The sequence below is a fragment of the Salmo salar genome, chromosome ssa01 (genome assembly GCF_905237065.1).
Source record: "Salmo salar chromosome ssa01, Ssal_v3.1, whole genome shotgun sequence".
NCBI lineage: Eukaryota > Metazoa > Chordata > Actinopteri > Salmoniformes > Salmonidae > Salmo > Salmo salar.
The window spans coordinates 56,952,451-56,974,623 of NC_059442.1; the positions used below are offsets into that span (position 1 = coordinate 56,952,451).

Sequence of the window (22,173 nt, forward strand, 5' to 3'; positions counted from 1 at the left end):
TAGCAATGTGAATGCAAAGAGGACTCGGACCACAAAATAGGTGAAGTGAACTGGCAAAAGAGTTGAGTCCTCAGTTAAAGGCAAGGGCAGTATGAATACAAAGAATTTAGTTATTTAGCTAATTTTTTACCCCCCTTTATCTCCCCAATTTCGATCGTGTCTCATCGCTGCAACTCCCCAACGGGCTTAGGAGAGGCGAAGGGGGGAGTCATGCGTCCTCCAAAAAATTACCCTTAACACCCGCCAGCTTAACCCGGCAGCCAGTCCGCACCAATGTGTCAGAGGAAACACCGTTCAACTGGCAACCGGGGTCAGCCTATAGGCGCCTGGCCTGCCACAAGAAGTCGCTAGGGCATGATAAGCCAAGTATAGCCCCCCCCCCCCCAGCCAAACCCTCCCCTAACCCGGTTGATGATGGGCCAATTGTGCGGCGTCCTATGGGACTCCCGGCCACGGCCAGTTGTGACACAGCCCGGGAATGAACCTGGGTCTGTAGTAACACCTCTAGCCCTGCGGCATTCCTACAGTGCTTTAGACCGCTGCGCCACTCGAGAGGCCCAACCCAGAGATCACTTTAAAGAGGACTGGGATCAGTTGTTTTGAAGAGGACTACATGTAAAAACACAGTGTGGCCTGCCCAGCTCCCTCTCCCCAGGAAGCATCTAGACCGGAGCAGCTGGGGGGTTCCAGTGAAAGGCTGGCTGTGGCCATGGCTCGGTGCCAACCTGGCTGTCCACTATAAGCAGCCTATCTACCCACTGCCAATCAGGTCATGCCACCCAGGGCTACAGCTTCCCACAGTAAAGACTGAGTTATACAGTACACTGTAGAGGTGTCAACACTGGGCTCAAAGTGAGGCATGCAAATAGACACAGAAACCCGTCGCCAAAGATCCATAACAAGACATGCATAAGTTCACTTTTTTCTGTTTGTTTAAACTAAGTCAAATTTGGGTATTTTCAATCCTGTGGCTGAAGCATTTCACAGAAAATACAACATATATTTATCAAGGTAAGCATGAGGAGATAAAATAACCACTTACTTGATCCTGTCTGCATCTGATAAGGAGTCCTGCAACAACAGAAACATCCCATTAAATTTGGCCATTGTGGATATGTTTGCAACAAAACAGAGATTTTGCTGGACTGGCTGTCATTTCCTGAGAATAAAGCATTGTCAAGAAAAAAATTAAAAAAATCTCAGCTGCCCTGGCAAACTCTGCCATATGGGGGAAACATTGGTAATTACTTTTAAAAAGGCTATCTACAACCTTGAGGCATTGAGCGAGACGGGCAGTGAGCAGACCTTGGAAAAAGCTGAGATACACTCTGACAACAATCCACAATGTCAACAATCACTGGCTTTCAAGGTAGAACTTGAAGCATAAATTGTACACAGGTTCTATGTTTATAATAAAGAATTTTGCACTGCACAGATTCCTTGGTAGTTTTCAGTGTTAGCCACATTTCTGTTGAAGCCAAAGGGTTACAGAGATGAGAAGCCAGGGCAGAATTTTAAATTGTGTCTCTCTTAGCTGCATAGTTCAATACGTACATGCCTCATGGAGCTATGAAATCAATTTGACAGCCCCTGTCATTCTGCCAACTAAAAAAGCCATCAGTTTACACAGAGGGGCCATCTGCACATCTACAGCACTTAAGAGGCTAGTTATCAGCATTAGATTTAAGAATATGGTAGTCTCATCTCTGTAGGATAATTGCACTTTAATAATTAAGAATAATCGTTACAGGCATAATTTAAAAAAGAACATTTGGTCCCCACACCTTGTTATTCGATTTTCATCATTGCAGAACCAATTATATTTTTGAAAACTTAAGTTTACAATTTTAATTTAGAAAATAAAGACAAACTGCATGGACAAAATGTTGGCACACCGGAGCTAGTATTTGGTTGCACAGCCTTTGGCCAAGATAACAGCAGACCAACTCTTCTTCTAGCCATCTTTGAGCTTGCTGCACCTTTCTACTGGCAATTTTGCAGATTTTCAGCAGCAAATTGCTCTAATTCTTCTATGTTTGAGGGGTACCCTCCACCAACTGCTGTTTTCAGCTCTTGCCACAGGTTATGGATGTGATTCAGATCTGGACTCTTTGCTGGCCACTCCAGAACAGTCCAGCATCTCTTTTTGAAACATTCCTGGGTGCTTTTTGATGTGTGTTTGGGGTCGTTGGCTTGGTGCAAGACCCAAAACCATCAATGGAGACTCAGTTTTTGGACACTGAGTTGAACACAGGACCCCAACACACATGATCTGCTGATTTCATGTCTTGCACACGTTAAAGGCACCCAGAGGCAGCAAAGCAACGCCACAGCATTATTCGAACCTCCCCCATGTTTTTTCTATTTTTTTTAACCTTTATTTAACTAGGCAAGTCAGTTAAGAACAAATTCCTATTTAAAATGACGGCCTAGGAAGTGTCTTAACTGCCTTGTTCAGGGGCAGAACGACAGATTTGTACCTTGTCAGCTCGGGGATTCGATCTTGCAACATTTCGGTTACTAGTCCAACGCTCTAACCACTAGGCTATGCTGCCGCCCCACTAGGCTATGCTGCCGCCCCACTAGGCTATGCTGCCGCCCCACTAGGCTATGCTGCCGCCCCACTAGGCTATGCTGCCGCCCCACTAGGCTATGCTGCCGTTTGATTGTAGGGAGGATGTTTTCTTAAATTGAAAGCTTAATTTAGTCGTCAGTAAACACTGCGCTGATCTCTATAGCCAAAGAACTGGAATTTAGTTGAATTGGTCCATAGAACATTTCCCCCAGGATTTAGGCTGGTTTAGGTGGGTTTCATGCAGCAATCGGGCTTTCTTGTGTCTCCTTCCACGAGGGAGGTTCGACAATGCTGTGGGGTTGCTTTGCTGCCTCTGGTACTGGGGGCCTTGAATGTGTGCAAGACAACATGAAATCAGCCGATTATGAAGGTGTTTGAGTGTAATGTTCAACCTAGTGTCCAAAAGCTGTCTCTGTTGAAGGTTGTGGGTCTTCCAGCAGGACAATTCCAAAGAAACATCAAAAGCACACTGGACTAGTTCAATAAAAAACTTTGGACTGTTCTGGAGTGGCCAGAGGAGAGTCCGTAACCTATGGCAAGAGCTGAAAACAGCAGTTTGTGGAGGGTACCCCTCCAACATTGAAGAATTAGAGCAGTTTTGCTGCTGAAAAGTAGGCATAATTGTCAGTAGAAAGGTCCAGAAAGCTCATTGGTGACTCCAAGAAGCATTTGTTGGCAGTTATCTTGGCCAAAAGCAGTGCAACCAAGTACTAGCTCCAGGTTGCCAAAAATGTGTCCATTTGTCTTAATAATAAAATTGGTTCTGCAATGTTGACAATTGAATAACAAGATGAGAACAAACACTTTTCAATTTCAAATTATTTTAGAAAATAATTGGGATTTTTTTTTAAAGAAAAGTGCAACTGTAGCTACAGCAGAATACCGTGCAATAAAATAAAGACATCTAAAAGTAAAATGATAGACTCACATGACACAGCTGCACAAGACTGAACTTTTCAGTTTGGATTGAACTAGAATGCTGGCTAGTGAATGCCACGAATGCTCTTTCAAGCCACCTAGGGAGATGACTTACCTTCAGTTAATGGCGAATGTCATTTCTATTTATAATATAACGAGAGTTGTAGCTAAGCAACTCGCAGGTTGAATCATCTCGACACAATACACAGAAATTGGTTGAGAAGGATTCCAATTATTTTTCTGGAAGGCGTAAAACAATGAACAGGGGAAAGAAGGAGAAATTCTCCTCACATACCTTGATCTGTGATAAAATTGAAAAAGAGCTGTGTTGTGATACTGTTGTCACTTGTTCCCTCTCAGAGTGAGGAGGCTGGGGCACGTATTTAGCTCTGGGTCTACTCGTGTCTTTGTGCTGTGTCCTGGTCTCCAGCTGAGAGGGCTGGTACTGTTGTTGCTGGTGATGGTCCCCTTGCCGACTCTTGTCCTCCCAATCAGTCTCACTGCTGCGTCGGGAGCTGGAGTCACCTCCACCCCCCACATGACTGTAGATGGGCCCCTCCGATTTGGGCCTTGCTCCCTCTCGATGGGGGTCTGCCCTGAGAGGGTCTGCCCTACGCTTCTTTGCATCCTGGTCGGGGCTGTCCTTCCTAAGGGGGATGCGCCAGGTCTTGGGCCGGCCCTCTTTGTCCTTCCTGGAAGGCCTGTCCCTGTTCAACGCCGAGGACCACTCGTCCCACGGCCGGCTCTTCTCAGACTTCCTCTCGGCTCCTCGCTTCTTCACTTCAGGAGTCTGGGGGGCATTCTGTGCCCGGTGCTGGTTTCCCTTAGCTGGTCTTGGGGCCTCTTGCTTTTTTCCACCCAGCATCTGCATTCTGGCAGGGCAGATGACCCTAGTGGTGACATCATTCAGGAAGTTGGAGAATTTCAGCTTATTTTCCAGAAACTGTATCTTTCTCTCTGAGGGCGCTGAGCTGGATGAGGTGGAAGATGGGGAAACCTGTCTGATTGAAGAGGTCTTGCCCAGATCCTTCCTCTCAGTCTCCCTGTCCAGAGACTTTCTCTCGGGTTTCCGGCCACGGCTCTGGCCCAGCATCTCAACAGACTTGGACTTCCTGAGGTCTGAGAAGTGGGCGCCCAGCTGGTTGGGCTGCTTTAGGATCCCCTTAGGAGGGAGGGCCGGTCTCTGGAAGGATGTCTGCTGGTGGTGCTGACCACCTCTGGGCACCAGGATCTCTGCATTGTCCTTGAAGGCCAGCGAGCGCTCCATGCTACGACTGGACTGGGCTATGGAGGCGGAGTGGCCACCTTGCTGGGAGTCCTCTGAACTGAGGTCCTCGTCTCCAGATAGGGCGAGTAGGCCCTCACTGCGGCTCAAGAAGTGGCTCATCCCCTGTAGATCCCTGGCTGTCTGGTTGGCAGTGACACCCACGGTGATGCCTCCATGGCTGAAGATGCGGGGTGGGGGCAGAACGGTAAGCTCCAGGCTGGACAGGCTGGAGACATCCAGTTCGCTGTCCGAGAGCAGAGACCAGGAGGGGGAGAATATATTGCGGCCCTCAGGACTAACTGGGCATTTTGGGTAGGGGTCTGTGAACCTTGATCGCTGAAAACCTGGTGTATGGTTTGGAATGCGAATTACCTGGCATGGGTCAGGCAGGTTGGGGCCAGCGGTGTGGGCAGGCGGCGTGCTCCCACTAAGGTCCTCTCGAAACAAGGGCAGGCTGTTGCGTGTCTCGCGGTGCTGAGGCGGAGCCTTGCGGTACGGCTTCCTGGCCGGGGCAGCGCTCGTCATCCTTGGCGCTCAGCGTCCGTCTGTCTTCTCTGTTATTCCTGCCAGGAGACAAGCATTAGATGCGGTGGAAGTAGCACCAGCCCTGAGTCCTGCTCTGTGCAAAAAAACAGCTGTAAAGGTCTGTGTCCAGTTCCCCAGTCTTTCTCTCCCTCTCTCACACAACCATTCTCTCTCTCCCTGGCTCTCTACTCTGCCGCTCTCGCTCTCTCCTAAAGTGGCAGCAACGAAAAAGTGGTTTGAATCAATAGGGCTTTGAGAGCAGCAGCATTGGACAGTAAAGAAAGTGGCTGCCTGGTGCAGACTGTCAGTGGTGGAGAGTGGAGGGAGGGGTTTGGGATGCCACTTCAAATGAACATCATACACATGTCAATTTATGTGTTGTGATGTGGAGGGCTTTTAAAATATCTGCTCTCAGAATTCTGCCTGCAGAGTATGTGTGTATGTGCAATAGAAAGAGAGGAAAATCTGAGCATGCCCTCAAGCCTACGATTGATTACAAGCAGAAGTGTGTTTCCAATAGAGGAACTCTTAAACTCCAGTCCACGGGCTGGCAGAATTGATTATAGTGGGCTAAGTTTAGAATGTGAAAACAAGCCACATTCGTTAGGGGGTGCGGCTTCATTTCCTACCAAAATCTAAACCATGGACCACAAACACACACTGATGCACCGGAAGGCACTTTTAGGAACACAGGCACACCGACCCACACACACACACACACACAGTAGTGGCCATAAATGACTAAAAAGCTTAAGCTGAACAAGAGAAGGACGCGTCACTATATCCATTCTGATTGATAACTTGGCTTCCGCTGAGTCACTCTATAGCCCTGTGGATCCAATTGCCAGTGAGTGGAGAAACACCATAGAGCTGCCTATGCTTCCTGCCAGCACAGACTAGGATACTGTAGTCCTCTCTATATCCATGATATATGTTGCTTATGCCAGTCTGGTGCACTCATTGCAGTGTAAGCCATAGAAATCATTTTAAGAGGTTCAGATAGAAAAAGGTAGATTGAAGGACAACCATTTGTATCCCTGATGAGAGCATTCTGAAATAAATAATGATTAGGAAAACGTTATTGTGGAATATAGTAAGGTCTCAACCCCCTCTTCAGTCTAACAGCGTGTTTTTACCAGACACGGCATCAGTACTGCCCCCATTAGTTTTCAGCGAGGGCACGCTGAGAAATGTGCAGGGGATTGTGGGAAGGTGAGCGGCGAGAAACCTACTAGCAGAGCAGTAGAAAAAGTTGAGCTCTACTTTATGCAAATTTCACACAACCACCATTGCCTACTGAGGAGCAGATGTTTGCTTGATTATCTTCCGTTCATGAAACATAGTTCTGCCTGTAATTTTCTCCAGGCAAGCAAAAACAAAAAAGATGGAGGAAAGCCAATCATCGCTATGTCTTGTTTTTCAAATGTATATAATGTTGCGATGCTAGAATAGAGACAAAATCAGAAGGTCAATGGCATGGAGTAAGATTGCAGAGAGATAAAACATTATGGAGTCTTAAAGGAGGCCTGGGTAAGGCCAAAATGTCATATGCCAACTTTGATTAATTATTTCTCAATGATGCTTTTAGATTCAAACGTCAACAATCCTTCCTCCAAATGACCATTCAACTTATTACATTTTGTGAAAATCCCCCAAATCAGTATTCTGTCCTGCTTTCATGCGGAATCACTCAGATGTGTTTTCTAAGTTAAAGCTTTGCCTGAAAAACACCATTATTATAACTGACTAAGGCCCAGTGTACGATATCTTATAAAAGCAGGTCAAACTTCAGCTCATCGGAGATGAAATCACTTACAGTGAATCTGAAGTGACAGCCCTCAATTGGAACATGAACATTTTGGAATGCCATTTACCTAAAGACAGTATTTGAATGAGCCACAGGGGGTCTGGGTAAATGAGCGCATGAGTTAATCAGCCTTGGAATGAATGATCAGACGCAATTACAGCACAGAGCCAGTCAGGTAGAGGAACCGTGAGTGTATGTCTGAAATTACAGCACGTCAAATGAAAGGATTCTGATTAAGCAATCTGAGCTAAAGGAGGATGACATCTCAATACTAGATTGCTAGCAGGTACAGCGGTATTTAGAGTCAAATTGACTATACCACACTATAGCAAAGCCTCGTCACTGACATACTTGTGTACATGACATGAAATCTAACAAGCTATTCTGAGCTGATACATGATGATGCTGACATGCTGCAAGACATTAACTAAATGGCACAATCCAACATCATTGAAAAGGAAAAGGCGCAACACTCGCACACCATAAAACATTGTTTTATTTAAGCATGATAAAATAAGCAAGGTAAAATATGTTAAAAAAAATGTATTTACATTTTTTTTTTTGATTTTCACACCACAAGATCCCAGTTTCGAAAACGACTTAAAAAAAACTAAACAGCATCATCATTATGGGAAAACACAGCTCTTCCACCTTAAAATAATGACACACAGGACCAGATACATATTAGGGATGTGACAAATGGAAAATATCTTAACGTTTAAACCGCCATTTTTTTTTTTTATCATCAGTTTTTCATCAAAACCATACGAAAAGGTCAGAAAATTCCATGTCTCAATTCCCAATCCTGCTGCCAGCAACGGTTTGGGTCTCACACTGCGTCCCTTTCAAAAAGTTTAAGCCTTGCACCTGTACTACCATTACTGCCAAGTAGGGATGCACGATATATCGGTGAACATATTGGATTCTGCCGAAATTAGCTAAAAATGCCAACAATCGGCCGGATGTCTAGTTTAACGCCGATGTGCAAAACCGATGTCAAAGCTGACGTGGATACCTATATAACATAGGTACATGACGTAATGACGCCACGTAAAGATTTGGCGCTACACGTGCAACACAGCATTCCTAACCTAGCACACAATGTCTGCTGTGTGGATCGAGCAGTCAACAAGTCGAGCAGTCATTTTAAAGCGTAAGAAAATTCCAGCGAGACAACTCAAAGGCGAAATCCATTAAAGCCAAGATAATGGAATTCATTGCCCTTGACAAGCAACCATTCTCTGTCGTGGGTGATGTTGGCTTTTGCCGACTGGTCGAGCACCGGTACACACTACCAAGTGCGCTATTTTTCAGACGTTGCCCTACTGGAGTTACACAGTAATAGCGTCACTGCTATTAGCTTCACAACATACATACTATGGAATGCCGTTTGGATCTTTGCGTGTGAAAACATATACAGTAGCACTGTCAAAGCTGTACAAAAAAGTCTGCAAACAAGCAAACACCGGCCACAAACAATGTGTTTACAATACCGCGTTGATAATCAAGCATAATTTGCTTAAGCTTGGTACCTAGCTAGCACCAATACAACCAGCCTGAAAACAATGACCAGTAGAAACTGCAGTCATTTTCATTATTCTGAGCAATGATGTAGAAATCCTTGTGAGTAAGTATTAGCTAGGTTGCCACTTGTTCGCCTATTGAAAATGAACTTCAGTTCATGAAAATAAATAGCTAGCCAGGTACTTAACCATTGTGCCCAAAGCTAACATTATAAGCAGCCAGCTAGCTTCATCTGACTAGTGATGCTCGACCGGACTGGGTTATGTGTTGTGAAGCTAGCCACAATAAGGATTAGGAACAAGTGTGGCATTTGCGGTTTGCCTTCAAAATAAAAGTATATCATTGACAGTGATGCAAATTAATACAAATAGTAGAATTATGCCATACTTTTATTTTGAAGGCAAACCGCAAAGTCCGCTATTGTGTCTAATCCTTATTGTGGCTAGCTTCACATAGATGGGTCCGACCACCATTAATAAATAAGAACTGTCTTATAAATTAGGGTTATTTTAGATGACACCTAGCTATGCTACTACAACAAATTGTGTCGTTTTGCTGTTTTTGGGGAAGAACATTGTTTGAATCCATGAGCTTTTTTTATGACCAGCACTGTAGGTGTGCGAGGCAACTTAACCAGCATCCTAGCATACTTATCAATGAACCGTTGTGACATATGAAATACGAGTGATAGTGTAATCAATGTACAATAACTACGTAGAAAATGTATGAACGCGTTAAATTATGTGACATGCAGTCATATTCAGGTCCTGACACGTCAAATAGTGTTATTTGACACGTCAAATAGTGTATATTTTTTGACACGCAAAAACCCAAACGGCGTTCCATAGAAATCCTGGTTGAGAATGAAATGACTGAACAATGAAACAGCACAGCAAGTAAATGAAAGAAATAGGTTTTGATTATGTTCACTGGTAACAGGGACATACGTAAATGCCAACAAAATAACTTTTTGGTCAGAGTGTGTGTGTGTAACCTTTATTTAACTGGACAAGTCAGTTAAAAACAAATTCTTATTTACAATGACGGCCTACCCCGGCCAAACCCGGACGATCCTGGGCCAATTGTGCGCCGCCCTATGGGACTCCCAATCGCGTCTGGATGTCATACAGCCTGGATTCGAACCAGGGACTGTAGTAACGCCTCTTGCACTGAGATGCAGTGCCTTAGACCGCTGCGTCCATGTGTGTGTGTTAACTATTTAACTGTACTAGAATGCTTAAAAGGCCTCTAACATTTTAAATATCAGTTATAGGTATCGTTCTTTTTGGTAAGGAAAATATTGGATATCGGTATCGGCCAAAAATGTCATATCGGTGCATCACTACTGCAAAGTTTACATTTCCTCATTTAACTTCTCAAAGAATTGCCATACAGGACTTCACTGCTGTCGCTTGACTTTCTCTGCCATTTTTCCAACTGTTAACAACGATGACTTAGTGGTGGAGAGTCGACTCCAAAATAATTGACTCCAACTTCTTGCACGTCGACTCCCATTTCTGAGTGTCAAGATTCGAGCCCACAAGGAATTGACTCCTAAGTTTCAGTATTTTGGGTACAGAGGAGACTGATTAGTTGCCGTACTTCCAAGAACAAACAACTGCATCATTCATAGCAAGCTAGCTAGGGATGGAGAGAGAGGGGAGGGGCACAGTATAGGCAGGTCGGCTACCAGACAGACAGCGCCAGAACCATGTACTAGGCCTATCGGCAAACAAACGCTGCATCTCACAATTTCAACTTCAGTACAGCAGGGCCTATCATCAATGAATACGATATTCTACAAGCACAGAATGAAGACTCAATACACACTCGCATCATAAGCAAAGAGAAAGAGCAGGTGAGCCATCGCAAGGGAGAGAGGGGAGGGTGCAGGCAGAAAGAACCATGCACATGCAGTGCCTTTGTAAAGTATTCAGACCCCTTGACTTGTTCCACATTGTTACTTTACAGCCTTATTCCAAAATGGATTAAATAAATAACAATTCCTCAGCAAACTACACACAATACCCCAAAATGACAAAGTGAAAACAGGTTTATAGAAATGTTTGCATATTAGGAGGGGTGCGTCACTTGAGTGGGTTGAGTCCCTGAAAGGATCTTCCTGTCCGTGTTGGCGCCCCCCTCGGGTTCATGCCGTGGGGGAGATCTTCGTGGGATATAGCCTTGTCTGAAGGTAGTAAGTTGGTGGTTTGAATATATCCCTCTAGTGGTGTGGGGGCTGTGTTTTGGCAAAGTGGGTGGATTTGTATCCTGCCTGGTCGGCCCTGTCAGGGGGTATCATCGGATGGGGCCACGGTGTCTCCCGACCCCTCCGGTCTCAGCTTCCAGTATTTATGCTGCAATAGTTTGTGTATCGGGGGGCGAGGGTCAGTCTTATATCTGGAGTATTTCTCCTGTCTTCAAATCAAATGTTATTAGTCACATGCAGTGAAATGCTTACCTACGAGCCCCTAAACAACAATGAAGTAAAAAAAAAAATACGGTTAAGAATAAGAAATAAAAGTAACAAGTAATTAAAGAGCTGCAATAAAATAACAATAGCGAGACTATATACAGGGGGGGTACCGGTACAGAGTCAATGTGCGGGGCCACCAGTTAGTTGAGGTAATATGTACATGTAGGTAGAGTTATTAAAGTGACTATGCATAGATGATAATAACAGAGTAGCAGCAGTGTAAATGAGGGGGAGGGGGGGCAATGCAAATAGTCTGGGTAGCCATTTGATTAGATGTTCAGGAGTCTTATGGCTTGGGGGTAGAAGCTGTTTAGAAGCCTCTTGGACAGAGACTTGGCGCTCCAGTACCACTTGCCGAGAGAACAGTCTATGACTAGGGTGGCTGGAGTATTTGACAATATTTTGGGCCTTCCTCTGACGCCGCCTGGTATAGAGGTCCTGGATGGCAGGAAGCTTGGTTTGCATTACCCTCTGTAGTGCCATGCGGTTGGAGGCTGAGCAGTTGCCATACCAGGCAGTGAACAAACCAGTCAGGATGCTCGATGGTGCAGCTGTAGAACCTTTTAAGGATCTGAAGACCAATGCCAAATTTTTTCAGTCTCCTGAGGGGGAATAGGCTTTGTCGTGCCCTCTTCACGACTGTCTTGGTGTGCTTGGACCATGTTAGTTTGTAGGTGATGTGGACACCAAGGAACTTGAAGCTCTCGACCTGCTCCACTGCAGCACCATCAATGAGAATGGGGGCGTACTCAGTCCTCTTTTTCCTGTAGTCCACAATCATCTCCTTTGTCTTGATCATGTTGAGGGAGAGGTTGTTGTCCTGGCACCACATGGCCAGGTCTCTGACCTCCTCCCTATAAGCAGTCTCGTCGTTGATCAGGCCTACCACTGTTGTGTCATCGGCAAACTTGGTGTTGGAGTCGTGCCTGGCTGTGCAGTCATGAGTGAACAGGGAGTACAAGAGGGGACTGAGCACGCACCCCTGAGGCACCCCTGTGTTGAGGATCAGTGTGTCGGTTGTGTTGTTACCTACCCTTACCACCTGGGGTGGCCCGTCAGGAAATCCAGGATCCAGTTGCAGAGGGAGGTGTTTAGTCCCAGGGTCCTTCGCTTATTGATTAGCTTTGAGGGCACTATAGTGTTGAATGCTGAGCACTAGTCAATGAATAGCATTCTCACATAGGTGTTCCTTTTGTCCAGGTGGGATAGGGCAGTGTGGAGTGCAATAGAGATGACATCTGTGGATCTGTTGGGGCGGCATGCAAATTGGAGTGGGTCTAGGGTTTCTGGGATAATGGTGTTGATGTGAGCAACGACCAGCCTTTCAAAGCACTTCATGGCTACATACGTGAGTGCTACGGGTCGGTAGTAATTTAGGCAGGATACCTTCGTGTTCTTGGGGACAGGGACTATGGTGGTCTGCTTGAAACATGTTGGTATTACAGACTCGGACAGGGAGAGGTTGAAAATGTCAGTGAAGGCACTTGACTGTTGGTCAGCTCATGCTCGTAGTACACGACCTGGTAATCCGTCTGGCCCTGCAGCCTTGTGAATATTGGCCTGTTTAAAGGTCTTACTCACATTGGCTGTGGAGAGTGTAATCACACAGTCTTCCGGAACAGTTGATGCTCTCATGCATGTTTCAGTGTTATTTGCCTAGAAGCGAGCATAGAAGTAGTTTAGCTCCTCCGGTAAGCTCATGTCACTGGGCAGCTCTTGGCTGTGCTTCCCTTTGTAGTGTAATGGTTTGCAAGCCCTGCCACATCTGACGAGCGTCAGAGCCGGTGTAGTACGATTTGATCTTAGTCCTGTATTGATGCTTTGCCTGTTTGATGGTTCATCAGAGGGCATAGTGGGATTTCTTATAAGCTTCCGGATTTCTGCCAGTCCGCGGTGAGTCATCGCAGTACTGATGTCCAGAAGTTATTTTCCATCAGAGTCTTATCCTGTGTCCTGTGTGAATTTAAGTATGCACCCTCTAATTCTCTCCCCTCTTCCCAGAGGACCTGAGCCCTGTGACTATGCCTCAGGACTACCTGGCCTGATGACTCCTTGCTGTCCCTAGTCCACCTGGCCGTGCTGCTGCTCCAGTTTCAACTGTTCTGCCTGCGGCTATGGAACCCTGACCTGTTCACTGTACGTGCCATCTTGTCCCGGACCTGCTGTTTTCGACTCGTTCACTCCACCGCAACTGCTGTCTCTAACTCTGAATGCTCGGCTATAAAAAGCCAAATGACATTTACTCCTGAGGTGCTGATCTGTTGCACCCTCTACAACCACTGATGATGATGATGATTATTATTTGACCCTGCTGGTCATCTATGAACATCTTGGCCATGTACTGTTATAATCTCCACCCGGCACAGCCAGAAAAGGACTGGCCATCCCTCAGAGCCTGGTTCCTCTATGTTTCTTCCTTGGTTCTAGCCTTTCTAGGGAGTTTTTTCTAGCCACTGTGCTTCTACATCTGCATTGCTTGCTGTTTGGGGTTTTAGGCTGGGTTTCTGTATAGTACTTTGTGACATCGGCTGATGTAAAAAGGGCTTCATAAATATATGATTGATATTAAAAATAAAAAACAGAAATACCTTATTTATATAAGTATTCAGACCCTTTGCTATGAGACTCGAAATTGAGCTCAGGTGCATCCTGTTTCCATTGATCATCCTTGAGCTGTTCAAAAAACTTGAAGTCCAGCTCTGGAAATTCAATTGATTGGACATGATTGGATACCTGTCTAGATAATGTCCCACAGCTCCGGAACAGGATTGTGTCGAGTCCCCAAGAACACAGAGGCCTCCATCATTCTTAAATGGAAGAAGTTTGGAACAACAAAGATTCTTCAGAGAGCTGGCCGCCCGACCAAACTGACCAATCGGGGGAGAAGGGCCTTGGTCATGGATGGTCACTGACAGAGCTCCAGAGTTCCTCTGTGGAGATGGGAAAACCTTCTAGAAGGACAACCATCTATGCAGCACTTCACCAATCAGGCCTTTATGGTGGAGTGGCCATACGGAAGCCACACCTCAGTAAAAAGGCACATGACATCTCGCTTGGAGTTTTTCAAAAGGCACCTAAAGACTCTGACCATGAGAAACAAGACTCTTTGGTCTGATGAAACCAAGATTGAACTCTTTGGCCTGAATGGCAAGTGTCACGTCTGGAGGAAACCTGGCACCACCCCTATGGTGAAATGTGGTGGTAGCATCATGCTGTGGGGATGTTTTTCTGCAGCAGGGACTGGGAGACTAGTCAGAATGATGAACGAAGCAAAGTACAAAGAGATTCTTGATGAAAGGTCCTGAGCCCTCTGGAGCAGGTTGAGACTGGAGCAAAGGTTCACCTTCATACAGGACAACGATCCTAAGCACACAGCCAAGACAACGCAGGAGTGGCTTCGGGACAAGTCTCAGAATGTCCTTGAGTGGCCCAGCCAGAGCCCGGACTTGAACCGAATCGAACATCTCTGGAGAGACCTGAAAATAGCTGTGCAGCAACACTCCCCATCCAACCTGACAGAGCTTGAGAGGATCTGCAGAGAGGAATGGGAGAAACTCTCCAAATACAGGTGTGCCAAGCTTGTAGCGTCATACCCAAGAAGACTGAAGGCTGTAATCACTGCCAAAGGTGCTTCAACAAAGTACTGAGTAAAGGGTCTGAATACGTATGTAAATGTGATATTTTTTTATTTATAAATTTGCAAAAAAATCTAAAAACCTGTTTTTGCTTTGTAATTATTGGTGTAGATTGTAGATTGACGAGGGAAAAAAATATTTAAATACATTTTAGAATAACAAAAAATGTGGAAAAAGTCAAGGGGTCTGAATACTTTCCGAATGCACTGTATATTTCGGGGCGGCAGGTAGCCTAGTGGTTAGAGCATTGGGCCAGTAAGGTTGCTAGATCGAATCCCCGAGCTGACAAGGTAGAAATCTGCCCCTGAGCAAGGCAGTTAACCCACTGTTCCCCGGTAGGCCGTCATTGTAAATAAGAATTTTTTCTTAACTGACATGCCTAGTTAAATAAAAAGGTAAAAAAAAATCGTGGTAATCTCTCTCTCGCAATGTCTTGATTTGCATTCCTCGCAAATTTACCAAAGTAACCCAAAGTTCGCCTCTCACGCTCCGATTTTATTTAAATTACACAACTTTCCCCAGGCCTTTATAGCCTATCGTCTAGTTAGGCAATAACAAGGTACATAATATGGTTGTGATTACTGCACTGTGATTTTATTTAGTTATACCCACACACCTAAACATACTGTAAATCTAGATAAGGATTCTAGGAAAATATGCGCCATACCCAAATTCTGAGTTATTCCAGCGATGTCCTCATCCACAGGTTCCTAAGTCACAGGCATTCTGAAACACAAAGGAGCAGGCTGAATTTAGATCAAAGGGTTAGAGAAAAGTAGCCAATAGTTAGCGACTTCATTTCACATGTGATAGAAAGGATTCCGTGCATGTGCTGCTATGCTGGGTTCCCTCCTCTAGAATCGTGAAGCACCAGGGGACTCACTCACCTGAGACAACCCTACAAACATTCTGGAATGACGTCCACTGGGATTTGAGTGACATTGCTCACAATAAACAGGTTTCAAAAATGTGTCACTGAAAATCGAATAACTTTTCACACATTCAAAACTGTTCTGAGGCCCCCTCACAAAAATGTTCAATCAAATACTGAGCAGTGACACGAGTGGAAATTCACACATGGTTGATAGCAGGACACTTCCCACAACATTCAGTGCTCCACTTTTCTGATCTTCAATTATTGTTGATTTGGTGGCAATTATATACTGAACAAAAATATACAATTATATACTGAACAATAAAATACAACACGCAACAATTTCAACGATTTTACTGTGTACAGGTCATTTAAGGAAATCAGTCAATTTAAATTAATTCAACAGGCCCTAATCTATGGATTTCCCATGACTGGGCAGGGGCGCAGCCATGGGTTCGCCTGGGAAGGCATAGGCCGACCTACTTGGGAGCCAGGTCCACCCACTGGGGAGAAAGACTCAGCCAATCACTATTAGTTTTTCCCAACAAAGGGGCTTTAAGATAAGACAGAAATACTCCTCAGTTGCATCAGGTGTCCGGGTGGCTGGTATCAGACGATCCGGCAGGTCAAGAAGCCGGAGGTGGAAGTCCTTTTCTGGCGTGGTTACACGTGGTCTGCGTTTGTGAGGCTGGTCGGACGTACTGCCAAATTCTCTAAAACGACATTGTAGGCTGCTTATGGTAGAGCAATGAACATTCAATTCTCGGCAACAGTGTCTTTACTGTGTCGCCACCATGCTCGATGCGAGGTACCTGGATCGCTACTTCGATGCAGACTAGATACAGAGTTCAGGTGAAATGTTAGACACAGCTGGATGGGAGATGGAAACGGACAGTGCGCACCGAGTTAGAGGACCCACGACAGCTAATCAAATGGCTACCCGGACTATGCATTGTTTCCTGCCACTCCCACCCCAACAACAAGCTGTTGCTACTCTCTGTTTATCCTCTATGCATAGTCACTTTAAGTTATCCTACATGTACATATTACCTCAAATAGCCCGACTAACCGGTGCACCCGCACATTGACTCTCTACCGGTACCACCTGTATATAGCCTCGCTACTGTTATTTTTTACTGTGTTTTTTTTCTTTACTTATCTATTGTTTACCTAATCATTTTTATTTTTTTTTACTTAAACTGCACTGTTGGTTAAGGGCTTGTAAGTAAGCATTTCACTGTAAGGTCTACACCGGTTGTATTCAGCGCACGTGACAAATAAACAGAGGTGAAACTTCACTGTTTGACATGTGGGATGAAATCCTGGTTGAGAATGAAACGACTGAAAAAATGAACAATGAAACAGCACAGCAAGTGAAAGAAAACGCTTTTGATTATGTTTTACTGGTAATGAGGACATACGTAAATGCCAACAAAATAACTTTTTGGTCAGTGTGGTGTGTGTGTGTGTGTGTGTGTGGGTGTGTGTGTGTGTGTGTGTGTGTGTGTGTGTGTGTGTGTGTGTGTGTTTCAACTATTCTAGAATGCTTAAAAGGCTGCAAAAATGTATATATAGGTGTCAGGTAGCGTGTGTTTAAATGGAGAATACTCTAGTTTAACACAGCGAGTGTTTCATATTGCTGTAAGATCTCTTGAAGGCTATATAGAAAAGTATATATATTTATTTTTCTAAATAAATCCAGCTTAAAACACATTTTAAATGGTTTACTGGCAACTACAGCTTTCCAGTTAAATATTTTCCACTGCCTCTTCTGTTCTCTCAGTCTGTATCTGCCTTGACCTGATCCAATACAATATTTATTCAGTGTAAAAGTGCTCTTTCTTTTGTGCCGTTCAGGGCCTTTTGCTGTGGATAAGCAAGCCCTGCAGGGGATGTGGCAGAGAATAACACATGAAGGCCTGTGCTATGGCCGCCAGCCATGCGTGACAATCAGCCGGTGGTGCTGTTGAATACAGCCTCACACGCGCATACAGACACACACAAGTCTGCAAAGTGCAAACACGTACGCGTACGCGCGCGCGCACACACACACTTCAGTTCGAACACAGTCGCACACTCTCCAATGGCACTACCTCAGACCACCATCATCCGTATCTACCCCACAGGCTAGGAGACACAGCAAGGCCATTACTCATCATAAAGTATTCCATGTTTTAATAAAATCTTCACAGTGCCATGGCTAACCGACAGGGGTTAATATTTATTTTCAGGACCAGAGACAGTAAAGAGGGCTGCTTCTAAAAAGGGGCTCACAGCAGTGTGTGATATTTTACTTCATTGAAAATCATGATGATTACAGACTAGGAGAAAATGGAACACAGGCTGCTTTTACACAAGCTGCCCAATTCTGATCTTGTTTTCACTAATTGGTCTTTTGACCAATCAGATCAGCTCTGGAAAAGAGCTAATGTGAAAAGATCTGTTGCGATTGACCAATTAGTGACAAAAATATCAGAATTCTGTTGACTGTCTAAACACAGCCATAGCCATTCCTCTCCAAGGTCACCCACAGTGTTTTAGAAAGGGCTCATTTACAATTGAACACGCCAGTCAACATTAGGGAATGAGATTCAATGTTTAAAGTCTAAATTAGGCTTGCAGCCTAAGGGCACAGCTATGGGAAGAGCACTACCATAGAGCTTTATGATGTTATGAGCCATAGAAATATTATTATTATTTTAAGAGCCATCTTTACGGCCACCCTGAACAGTGGGTTGGTTTAGGAGAACCCTAACGGTGATGTGTTTCTTATGCCGCTGCCCTGGCAGCACTCTGTTTATAACTGATGGGATGTTGCTCCTCCTTATCGGTGAAACCCCTGCTGTCATTTTGTGCGAATGTGTCTCGTTAGATGCCTCTTAACTCCATGTCTAGCATCCAGTTACCAGTGGTCACCCTGCTTTGTCCAACATCCTTCCATTTGCAGCCTTCTATTGACTGCTTTTAAGAGGACAATTGACTGACCTTAACTGACATTACCTGAACAGCTGAATCGAGGAAGATGGACTCTCCCCTATATTTGGTTCCTTGCCAGGTTTCTTCCTTTCTTCTGGGAGAGTTTTTCTAAGGCCCTAGGCTTGCTCTTGGGAGGTTAAAGCCTTGGCTTTGTTGAACTTTGTAACAAATTACTTTGTGAAAAGTGTGCTCAACTAACAAAGTTTAATTAATTGATTGTACCGCCATTTGGCCTCAGCTACCCAATATAGCGACCAATTAGAGCAGCTGTTGGTGCCGAGGCAATAATTGGGTGGTTTTAGGGGCGAGATGAAGGCACACAGCTTGTGTACTCAGTAGTGCTAAGCGATTAACCGAAATTTCAGCAATCTTTCGGTTTTTAAACAGCTAATTGACCAACATCGGTTCAATTATTTGAATTCCATTTTGTTCAGTTTTTTTCTGGTCAGCTCAATGCGCAGTTTCTCTAAAGACGAATTGGATCAAGCTCGAACTGCGCGATGTAGTAGGGAGTTGTAGTTTCCAACAGGCCAATATGCTACATAGTATAGCGCAGAAAATGTGGTACCGTAATTTCCGGACTATAAGCCGCAACTTTTTTCCCAGGCTTTGAACGTCGCGGCTTAAACAATGACGCGGCTAATATATGGATTTTTCCCGCTTTCAATTTAAAAAAAACCAAAAAAACATTCTGTGATGTGCTCAGTTTTTTGGCGGCATGAAGCTTTCATTAGACCAATGAAATTGCCGAACGGGTTAAGGTCAAACATCTTTTTTGTTTACTGTTTAGATTAAATCGAGCGCTCTCAAACTTCCCATCATTCTGATTATGGTAGTCATTTTGTCACCCTGATTCCTGGGGGTACAACAAAGTATTTGCAGCCACTCGACATCAGTGTAAATCGTGCATTTAAGGTGGCGCTCCGTGTTCAGCGGGAGGCTTGGATGACAAGTGGGGAGAAATCCTTCACTAAAACGGGCCGCATGCAAAGAGCAACTTATGGTCAAGTCTGCCAGTGGGTCCTGACAGCGTGGAGCATTGTCAAAAAATCTACTATCATCAACGGGTTTCGAAAGGCTGGACTGCTGCATGTTAACCTGTTTAGGATAGGGGGCAGTATTGACACGGCTGGATAAAAAACGTACCCGATTTAATCTGGTTACCACTCCTACCCAGTAACTAGAATATGCATATACTTATTACACATGGATAGAAAACACCCTAAAGTTTCTAAAACGGTTTGAATGGTGTCTGTGAGTATAACAGAACTCATTTGGCAGGCAAAAACCTGACAAGGTTTCAGGCAGGAAGTGGCCTGTCTGACAAGGTGTCGTTCTTCTTGTCTCTGTTTATTGAAGAGTGAGGATCTTAGCTGTCCCGTGACACTTCCTACGGCTGCCATAGGGTCTCAGAAGGCGGCAAAAAGCTGAATCGTGGCTTTGCAGGCTCTGGCTGAAACAAAGTAGCGCGTTTGGGTAGTGGCTGGTTACAGTACTGTGAGACTCAGGCGCGTGCCCGCGTCGACCGAAAGCTTTGTTTACTTTCCTCAGTTTAGCTAAATGGACATTCCCGGTAGGAATATTATCGCTTTTCTACGAGAAAAATGGCATAAAAATGGATTTTAAACAGCGGTTGACATGCTTCGAAGTACGGTAAAGGAATATTTAGATTTTTTTTGTCACGAATTGCGCCATGCGCGCGACCCTGATTTACCATTTCAGATAGTGTCTGGGACGCACGAACAAAACGCCGCTATTCGGATATAACGATGGATTATTTTGGACCAAACCAACATTTGTTATTGAAGTAGCAGTCCTGGGAGTGCATTCTGACGAAGACAACAAAAGGTAATCAAACTTTTATAATAGTAAAGCTGATATTGGTGAGTGCTAAACTTGCCGGGTGTCTAAATAGCTAGCCCGTGATGCCTGGGCTATGTACTTAGAATATTGCAAAATGTGCTTTCACCAAAAAGCTATTTTAAAATCGGACATATCGAGTGCATAGAGGAGTTCTGTATCTATAATTCTTAAAATAATTATGCTTTTTGTGAACGTTTATCGTGAGTAATTTAGTAAAATGTTAGCGAATTCCCCGGAAGTTTGCGGGGGGGGTATGCTAGTTCTGAACGTCACATGCTAATGTAAAAAGCTGGTTTTTGATATAAATATGAACTTGATTGAACAAAACATGCATGTATTGTATAACATAATGTCCTAGGGTTGTCATCTGATGAAGATCATCAAAGGTGAGTGCTGCATTTAGCTGTCTTCTGGGTTTTTGTGACATTATATGCTAGCTTGAAAAATGGGTGTCTGATTATTTCTGGCTTGGTACTCTGCTGACATAATCTAATGTTTTGCTTTCGTTGTAAAGCCTTTTTGAAATCGGACAGTGTGGTTAGATTAACGAGAGTCTTGTCTTTAAATAGCTGTAAAATAGTCATATGTTTGAGAAATTGAAGTAATAGGATTTTTAAGGTTTTGAAAATCGCGCCACAGGCTGCAAGTGGCTGTTACGTAGGTGGGACGAATTCGTCCCGCCTAGCCCATAGAGGTTAAAGAGGGCTCAGCGGGGGATTTGCCTCCGGATGAAAGTGACGAGAGCGACAATGAAAACGATCCAATATTGGATGAAGCAATTCTGAGGCTATTCAGCTCCGACACCGAAGGAGAGGACTTCAGTGGTTTCAGTGCACAGGAGGAGGAAGATGGTGACCAATGACTTTCTTGGTAGGCTACTGTTTACTGCTAATTTTTTATTTTTTGTTACGTTTCGTGTTTCGTTAAAGCCTATTTATTTTTGTTACAAGCCGTGTTTCGTTAAAGCCTATTTATTTTTGTTACAAGCCGTGTTTCGTTAAAGCCTGTGTAAAGTTCATTTGTTTCAATGTACGGTAGGCACCTGCGGCTTATAGACATGTGCGGCTTATTTATGTTCAAAATATTTTAATTTTTTTAAATTCAGTGGGTGCGGCTTATATTCAGGTGTGCTTAATAGTCCGGAAATTACGGTAATTAACTATAATCACCATAAACCATTGTGCGCCTACCTGTCCGGTCTGTGTGGGGCAGACACGGAGAGAAGAGAACACATGTTCGAGGGAGATAGAGAGCAGATGCATCTCTACCTGAAAATACGTGATCTAAGTGATTAATAGTTGGTATTCAGCAGTCATAACAGTATGCCATATTTACTTTGAAGAACTACTAAAATAGTGATTTGTCAGACAGCAGCTCTATAGAGATGAGATGACTTGGAATGAAACAAACATAATATACACAACAACTGAAATATCTTATTAAAGTAGCAATGTTTTATTCTGTTACAACATTCAACCCACATAATGCATTTAATGTTTAAAAAAAAACAAATCAACACCGAAAACCCCATTTAAAAATAAAATAATCAAACAGACCTCAAAAAGCACTAATCGCTCAGCACTAGTCACCTGAATTGGTCTAATGAAAAAGCAGCTACATATAAAAAGCGACCCTAGTGAGGGTTGTTTGCAAAAACCCAAATGTTTCCACTGAGGTGAGGGTAGTGCTCTATTATTAACAAGCACCTGGACTGGGCGATGGTGTGCTCTACA

At 44.3% G+C, this 22,173-nt stretch overlaps 1 protein-coding gene across 2 annotated transcripts in view; it reads right to left on the bottom strand.

Moving 5' to 3' along the window:
- LOC106605561 (tight junction-associated protein 1) overlaps positions 1–22,173 on the bottom strand; it is a 147,995-nt gene that overhangs the window by 52,790 nt on the left and 73,032 nt on the right. The window contains exons 3-5 of one of the 2 annotated variants that reach the window (XM_045720112.1): positions 15,395–15,453; positions 5,133–5,323; positions 1,043–1,071 (exon numbers count right to left, since the gene is read on the bottom strand). In XM_045720112.1, the coding sequence (XP_045576068.1) occupies positions 1,043–1,071; positions 5,133–5,285 (182 nt within the window). In that variant the 5' untranslated portion in view covers positions 5,286–5,323; positions 15,395–15,453. The remainder of the gene's footprint in view (positions 1–1,042; positions 1,072–5,132; positions 5,324–15,394; positions 15,454–22,173) is intronic. The other variant, XM_045720119.1, reaches the window with a different exon arrangement.